The sequence below is a fragment of the Galeopterus variegatus genome, unplaced genomic scaffold, assembly GCF_000696425.1.
Source record: "Galeopterus variegatus unplaced genomic scaffold, G_variegatus-3.0.2 Scaffold6, whole genome shotgun sequence".
Classification (NCBI taxonomy): domain Eukaryota; kingdom Metazoa; phylum Chordata; class Mammalia; order Dermoptera; family Cynocephalidae; genus Galeopterus; species Galeopterus variegatus.
The window spans coordinates 1,266,642-1,275,304 of record NW_007726117.1 but is presented as its reverse complement, the minus strand read 5'-3'; the positions used below and the strand labels follow the sequence as shown (position 1 = coordinate 1,275,304).

The following is an 8,663-nucleotide window of genomic DNA, read 5'->3' as shown; positions in this document are numbered from 1 at the left end:
GAGGCCCCTCCCCCCCCCGCCCCCCCTAATTAAGAGGCCCATCTTAGCATGTAGCCTCTCCTGGAATTGTTAAATTGTCTCTCACTGTGTTAATAGTCTATGGAGTAGGACCTCACCTTTTTTGAGTGGCACCATAGTATAGTGATCCTTGCCCTGTGTCTACTTCATAGGATTGTTAGAATTAATTGTTAATATATAATATATTTGCAGTTCTTAGAAGAGTGAATGGTGTATGGTTAGCATTATGTGTAAGCGTGAGCTCTCATTATTTAATGATATTCTCAGCACAATACCAGGGACATAGACATAGTTTCTAAAAAAATGTTTGCTGAATGAAGGAATTAATTTTTTGAAAGCCAGTGATTTACTTAGATTTTAAAAGTAATTATTGCAATGAGGAGCTGTAGTAGTTGTTATATGGTGGTTTGCAACCTTGGCTGCACATGAGAATCACTTTAGGGAGCTTTAAAAAAATCCCATTGCCCAGACCAGTAGCCCAATCAGTTAAATCAGAATCTTGGGAGGGTTATGGGAGGTGGGAGTAGTGTGGAATTCAGTCATTAGTGTTTTAATGCTTCCCATGTGATTTTAATGTACAGTCCGGGTTGAGAATCACTGGTTTAGTGGAAAGAACACAAAATTTCTAGGATTTAGTAAACTGGGACTCTGTTCCCAGCTTTGCCTCAAACAGAATGCTTTTTGGCAAGTTATGCCTCGGTTTTTAAAAACGTGACTGCTAGGGTCTTTTCTAACTGAAAATTTGTTGATACTGTTATTTTCTGAAGCTTAACATGAAAAGTGTTTTTTCTTTTCCAGTCTCCTTTAACATTGGAAACACCAAATCAGGTATCCCTGGGACAGTTATGGTTAGAGCTGCTAAAATTTTACACACTGGATTTTGCTTTGGAGGAATATGTCATATGTGTACGAATACGGGATATTTTAACAAGAGAGAACAAAAACTGGCCTAAAAGACGAATAGCTATTGAAGGTGAGATGATGTGTTGTATTTCATTTCAAGAGTATTTTTTTGTGTGATACTCGTCTATTTCTAACATGGATTTATACATTTTATCCCTTGGCTTTGTCATTATAGATTTTAGATTAATTCTTTGTCAAGTTCATTATTGTTTTTAAAGAATTAATAGTTATTTAAAGGTTTTCAATATGTAAATATTATATTAGTTTACATGCCTTTATTTTTATTTTTTAATTATGAAATTTTTCAAAAATACAGAAAAATAGAATGTTAGTATGAACAGTATAAGATCTTTTTTTAAATCTTAATGTATCAATATACTATAAGATCTTTTTGAATAAATTTGTATTATAAGATTATGTTAAAGTGTCATTTTAGAATCCAGTTATTCATTTTGGTCTAAAGTAACTCATCTGTTAAATGTGACTAAGCTAAAGAAAAAAAGAACAATTGATGGTGACAAACAGGGTTCCACATCAGATCCCAAAAACATTTAGGTTTTTGGAGATATAGAAATTAATGGAATGACTCCTAAATTCTTAATAAAAAATTTAAATTGCATAGCATTTCACTCACTTTTTATAGATAAGAAACTGAATTTCTGTCCATCATTTTAGTCTGTTCAGCCTACACATTATTCTATTTCCTCAGTCCTCTGCTGGCCTTCTTTACTGTGAGTTGGATTCAGAAATATTTTCAAATATACACTCAACCATGTATTCACATCTTGTACTCTCTTATATATAATTAATAAGTAACTCTGAAGCTTTCAGCCATAATTTCTCCCTCTCTTTTTTTTTTCTTTTTCCTTTTTCTTTGAGAACAGGGAAAGAAGGTAGGAAAATCCTATTAAAGTCTGTGGATTTTGATAGCAGCAAAAAGTGACAGATGCCCCAACTTTAACAATTTGAAGCCTGGCCTGATAATCTTTTTACTTAATGATCTTTAGTAGTGGAGAATATATGTACTGACTTTTGGGTGGCACTGTTCTTTTCTCCTGGGGCTTATTTATATTAAAGGCTTAAAAAATATGACAGTCCACAAACGTTTTCAGAAGTCTGTTACATGTTTTTTTTTTTTTAGGGGGGATATGAACTGGCCAATATGGGAATCTGAACCCTTGATCTTGGGTGTTACAAAGCCTCACTCTAACTGACTAAGCTAACTGGCCAGTCCTTTGTTATATGTTTTTAATGAAGATGCAGTTGATGCAAGACTTTTCAGGGTAGCCATTTTAAAGCCATTGGATCAGACTTTAAATTTTGGTTTAATTTTTACTTTTTAGGTCTTTTTTTACTTTCCACTTTTTTTTTTTTTTTTAGTGTTTTTTTAATCTCATTAAAGTTAAAAATTGGCATTTTTTAACTTGAAACTTGAGAGTTTTGGGTTATATTTTATTTGCTTAAATTGCAGAGAGCATGTAACAATATTAAAGAATACTGTGACAAGAGATGAAAGTTATTAATGGGTCCTAGAGTTTGAACATTTTCATTCAGTGAATGTATAGGGAGGCATATTGGCATAGCTTCTTTTTCTAGCAGTTGCATCATTGAAAGTTTGTAATTACTAAGTTGGCCTTTTCAGCTGTCCTTATTAGTTATCTTATTATGGTTCTTTTCTCTCTTTTCCTTTTAGTTTTTTATTTTATGGGAGAAACAAGAAAAAGACATTGTTTTTATATTTCCCCTACTCAGTTTTCAGAAACTTTCTTTGGTCGCTGGGTTAGAAAAACCTTGGGAAAATGTACTCTGTTGACAATCTAGCAGTTAAGATCTATTTGTGTAAGCTTGGAAATGTAGTTTGTTAGTAGAGACTTAGCTACTGACCATTTTCTTTTTTACTAGATCCATTTTCAGTCAAGAGGAATGTTGCACGGAGCTTAAACAGCCAGCTTGTTTATGAATATGTTGTGGAGAGATTCAGGGCAGCTTATCGGTATTTTGCTTGTCCTCAGAGGAAGGGTGGAAGTAAGTCCACGGTGGATTTCAAGAAGAAAGAAAAGGGGAAAATAAGCAATAAGAAAGCAGTGAAGTCTGACAGTATGGCAGCCAGCTGTTGCAATCTCCTTGGGGAAAGTACAGAAAAGATAAACGCAGAAAGAGGTGAACCTGATAAATATGATGAAATGGAATGTACATCAGAGAGATGTATTATTGATAATGACAATTTGTTGGTAAATGAACGAGATTTGGCTGACCATGGACAGGAAACTTCATCTCTTTCTACCAGCAAAGGCAGTGATTTAGAGCCAAAATCAGTTAAGAAACGAGATGATTTAGCACCTTCCGAAACCTGTTTAAAAAAGGAGCTCAGCCAGTGTAATTGCGTTGATTTTAAATCTCCTGACCCAGATGAATCTGCTGGAACAGACTGCAGGTCACATTTACAAACAGAGAATTCAAATCAGGTTGTTTGCACCGACACATCTGCTACCTCTTGCAACTGCAAAGCTACAGAAGATGCTTCTGACCTTAATGATGATGATAACCTCCCCACTCAAGAATTATATTATGTGTTTGATAAGTTTATTTTAACCTCTGGCAAGGTAGGACACAGTCTAAACAATCTATAAGATTTTATGGTTGTTGTATGACTATTTCTTTATAGTTTTTAGATTTTGAAATGTAAAAATAGCTTTTATGGTGGTGACTATTGTTTTGGAATGACATTTTGATGTGTATTCGTTTGTCTTTTACTATTTGCATTTTCTTGTAAGTTGTCTTTAAATAATGTGTATAAACCCCCAAAGATTTCAGTACTCTATCCTAGTTGGTTTCCTCCACTCCCTCATATATTAAAGGATTCATTAGATATTTTATGAAAATCAGCTTAGCAAAGGCAGCATATATTTTAAATTTTGCTTATTTTTATACATATAATTATTTTTCTTCCAAAAAGAATACAATGTTTGTAAATTCTAATAGTGCTGTGTTTTAAAGATTCTTTTTTGAAGGGGGAGAATATAAACATACTAAAAGTAGTTGAGGGAAACTAAGATCAGGAACCAAAAAATGAAGAATCCAGATTTCATCTCTGTCACTGAGCATCTCTGGATTTTGCCTTGTCCCTTACAAATATAAGATTCCTAACTTTTTTACCTTTAAAGTGAGATAGTCTGAACTTACATGTTTAAATTGTAAAAAATACCTCAATGAACAGAAAATAAGCAATAACAACTTTATTGATAAAAGCAAGTTTTAGTTAAGTCACATTGCTTTAAGTGCAGTGCACATAATTAAAATATCATTATTAGCATCCCGTTTAAAAAATTATTATACAGGGCCGAGCCCGTGGCGCACTTGGGAGAGTACGGTGCTGGGAGCGCAGCGGTGCTCCCGCCGCGGGTTTGGGTCCTGTATAGGGATGACCAGTGCGCTCACAGCGCTCACTGGCTGAGCGTGGTACGGCCGGTCTCAAAAAAGGAAAAAAAAAAAAAAAAAAATTATTGTACAGATCAAGTGTAAGCCAAATGGAATATTAAAAAAAAAAAAAACTAGAAAGACATCCAGTTTTATTGTTTTAAGAATAATTATTTACTGACAAACTTTATTATTTTTCATATAATTACTAAGTATTTTTTAAACATCCGTTTCATTGAGGTATGATTTACATTCAGAAAGCTGTAGATATTTAATGTATACAACTTGATGTATTTGTAGTTAAGTATACACCTGTGAGCTTATCACTATCAATGCCATAAACTTACCCATCTTCTCCAAAAAGTTCCTTCCCCCCTTTTCCTTCTGTGATAAGAGCACTTAAAATAAGGTCTATGTTCTCTTAGTAAGTTTTTAGGAATGTAATACAGTATCGTTAATTACAGGCCCTATGTTGTATAGTAGTCTCCAGAATTTATTTATTTTGCATGAATGAAACTTTGTACCCTTTGACCAACACATCCCTACTTCCCCCTCCCACTAAGCAGTATTTCTTAGAAATACTGCATTTTATCTAGGTTTCAATGTTTAGGGCATGTGGGCTACTAAAAGGATGATAGAGGGTGGTAGATTTTTAGAAAAATCTCAATATATAACTGCAGTTTACATTTCTTATACTTTATACTTTTTTTCCTGAAAACTTATCTTAAGGTAAGTACTGTCTCTTCCATTTTTATTTTTACTAGTTATCTGTAACTTTTTTTTTTAGACTTTCCCACCTAAATATGTCAGTTTTTCAAAAGCAAACTTTGAAAAGTTGATAGAAATTCCCGTAGTACTGTTAGTCCACAGTGCAGCACAAATAGAGGTTTTTGTGTATAATTTGCATCAGAGTTTGTAGGGATGTGAATATTCCAGCTAAAAGTGGAGGAAGATGCCAACCTTAGGATCTAGGCATATTATAATAAAGAAAAGAGTAGTGGTCTTCCTTAACCATATGTGTTTTATTCAACTAGTTGGCATACAGTTTTACTGTTTATTGGTCCATTGGAATACATTTAAAATGGTGGTATAAGGTTTGGAATTCATTTTATAACTATTGAATGAGTTCTTTGTATGAATCTCATTTATTTTTAGAGTTCAGTCCTGCAGTTTGGTCTCTTGAGTACTAATGTAACAAATTGAATCAACTAGCTAAGCTAGGATTCTGTGATTGATTGATTCTGAAGGTAGAAATTGTTTGGAGTGAAATGAAAGGTATGACCTAAAATTTCTTTATTTAACCTACCTTGTTAGATCTCAGTAAATTAAAAATACAATGCATATATTTCCCTGTGGGAACTTCTCAGGCTATTTGAATTAACCCATACCTTTTGCATCTCTTGGTATTTTCTGTATCTTACATCTTCAGGTAAATTTAATCCTTGATGTTATCATTTTAGTACAAAAGAAAAAGTGGTTGACTCAAAAAATTTTCTTATATCTAACACTGCTGTTTGATTAACATTTTTTTTTTTAATCTCCTGAAAGCACAGGTTATCAGAACTGAGTTACGTAAAAGATTCTTTTTGGATCTGCTTTCTAAGTGATGTCCCTTAAAAATTTATTAGATTATTAGATTATTTTTTTTACTTTTGTATAGCCTCCAACGATAGTATGCAGCATCTGCAAAAAAGATGGACATTCAAAAAATGATTGCCCAGAGGATTTCAGGAAAATTGATCTAAAACCTCTACCACCAATGACAAACCGTTTTCGGGAAATACTTGATTTAGTATGTAAAAGATGTTTTGGTAAGTCTTATTACTGCAACTATGGGAACTAGATTTGTTCTTAGATATTGCATATTTATTTTCTCATTTAAAAACAATTTACATACATTTTGTTTTGGTAGTGGTTTTTGAATAGTTTAGTGATCCAAGCACAGATATTTACTAAATGCCTACTATGCAGTGCACTGTGATAAATGCCAAGGGGAATACAGAGTCCATATGTATTGCTTTTAAGGCCCTTAGACTGTGGGTCTGAGCTGTCTAATATGGTAGCCACTAGCCATATATGGCTGTTAAATTAAAATCAATTAGAATTAAATAGAATTAAAAATAATTCCTCAGTTATACTAGGCACATCTTAAGTACTCAGTAGCTACACATGACTAGTGGCTACTGCATTGGACAGTCTAGATAGAGAATATTTTCGTCATTGCAATGCTCTTAGATTTACAAGACATGTATATAAGTTGCCATAATTGGAAGTAGAATGTGTTATATACTGTAGTAGTAATAAACAAAATGCAATGTAAACACAATTTTATCTGGGATGGATCAGAGGAATCAGAATTAATCATGTCATATTTGAGATGGACCTTGAACTGCATTTTCAAATATAGACACCCCAGTAATCGTATGTAAAAGCATAGAGTGCATAGTTTGTTTGGGGGAATAATTGCCTTTGATTTAGTAGGGTATAAGAACGGTAAAGGAGATAAAGCTATAAATATATTTTGGGTAAAGCGTTGCATGCTTTTATTCAGCAAACATTTGTGGAGTACCTGGGATATACCTTTACTCAACAAACATGTATGAATTACTTGCTGTGTCCAGGTATTGTGAAATTTCTGATGTTGTAACATTTAGTGCCACAATGCAATTCCTTCCTCCTATTCTTCTCCTTCTCACCAGGCACTTATCTGCTTTCATCACTAAAAATTAATTTGCCTTTTCTAGAGTTCAATATAAAATGGAATTACATAGAATATACTTTTTTTTGGTCTGGCTACTTTCACTCAGCATAATTATTTTGAGATTGATCCATGTTGTATGTATCAATGGTTAATTGTTTTTTACGGCTGAGTAGTGTTCCATGTTGTATGGATATACCACAGTTTGTTTATCCATTCGTCTATTGATGAATATTTGTCTTGTTTCTAAATTTTGGTTGTTACAAATAAATCTTTTATGCACATTTGTTTATGGGTGTGGGTGTAGAGATATGCTTTCATTTCTCTTAGGTAAATGAAATGCTTTCATTTCACTTAGGAGTGGACTGGTTGGATCATGATTTTTTTTAGCAGCTTTGTTAAGATACAATTCACTACATTTATTTATTCAGTCATTTATCTCAATGGGGACTCATGTATATTTTATACTTTGGGTTATAATCCAGTGCTACTTAATATTTTAATTGCTCAAATTATTCTAGCTTTGGCCATTGGGAGCTCCTTCAGTTGGCTCCTGTGTCCCTTTGACCTACCACCATCAGTGTGTGGTTGTTTGTTTGCTTAGCACTTCCTTACTTTCTGGCACTATGAGATGCTTCAGGCTCCTCGTGTATATTTTCCGGCTTAGTCCTAGAATCAGGCATTTCTCCAAGGAGCCCTGGTTCCTTTTATTGGGGAATGAATGAAATCCAGATCTGAACACTAGGCATGCTTGATATTACTGGGGTATTGTTGCTTTAAGGCTCGCTCAGAACAAGAAAATATTTGTGTGACTACTAACCCATGTATATATACTTATCTATAAATATTTCTTTTTTTTTTTTTTGTCTTTTTTTGTCTTTTTCCGTGTCTGGCAACGGATCGCAACCCTCAGTGTTGCCCCCGTACTGGACAGGGGCCCGGCAACGGGATCGCAACCCTCAGTGTTGCCCCCGTACTGGACAGGGGCCCGGCAACGGGATCGCAACCCTCAGTGTTGCCCCCGTACTGGACAGGGGCCCGGCAACGGGATCGCAACCCTCAGTGTTGCCCCCGTACTGGACAGGGGCCCGGCAACGGGATCGCAACCCTCAGTGTTGCCCCCGTACTGGACAGGGGCCCGGCAACGGGATCGCAACCCTCAGTGTTGCCCCCGTACTGGACAGGGGCCCGGCAACGGGATCGCAACCCTCAGTGTTGCCCCCGTACTGGACAGGGGCCCGGCAACGGGATCGCAACCCTCAGTGTTGCCCCCGTACTGGACAGGGGCCCGGCAACGGGATCGCAACCCTCAGTGTTGCCCCCGTACTGGACAGGGGCCCGGCAACGGGATCGCAACCCTCAGTGTTGCCCCCGTACTGGACAGGGGCCCGGCAACGGGATCGCAACCCTCAGTGTTGCCCCCGTACTGGACAGGGGCCCGGCAACGGGATCGCAACCCTCAGTGTTGCCCCCGCGCCTCGCTCAGCCAGTGAGCGGGAACCGGTCTGTATGTGGGATCCGAACCCTCGGGCGGGAGTGCCGCCGCGCTTCCCAAGCGGTGCACTATCCAGTGCGCCACCGGGCCGGCCCATCTATAAATATTTCTTGTATGTGACCATATTATCTA

The 8,663-nt window shown here is 36.2% G+C and overlaps 1 protein-coding gene across 5 annotated transcripts in view; it reads left to right on the top strand.

Moving 5' to 3' along the window:
* ZCCHC11 (zinc finger, CCHC domain containing 11) overlaps window positions 1-8,663 on the top strand; it is a 123,312-nt gene that overhangs the window by 66,930 nt on the left and 47,719 nt on the right. For all 5 annotated transcript variants that reach the window (XM_008578504.1, XM_008578436.1, XM_008578368.1 and 2 more), the window contains exons 12-14: window positions 817-991; window positions 2,824-3,524; window positions 5,999-6,149. In XM_008578504.1, coding sequence (XP_008576726.1) covers window positions 817-991; window positions 2,824-3,524; window positions 5,999-6,149 — 1,027 coding nt within the window. The remainder of the gene's footprint in view (window positions 1-816; window positions 992-2,823; window positions 3,525-5,998; window positions 6,150-8,663) is intronic.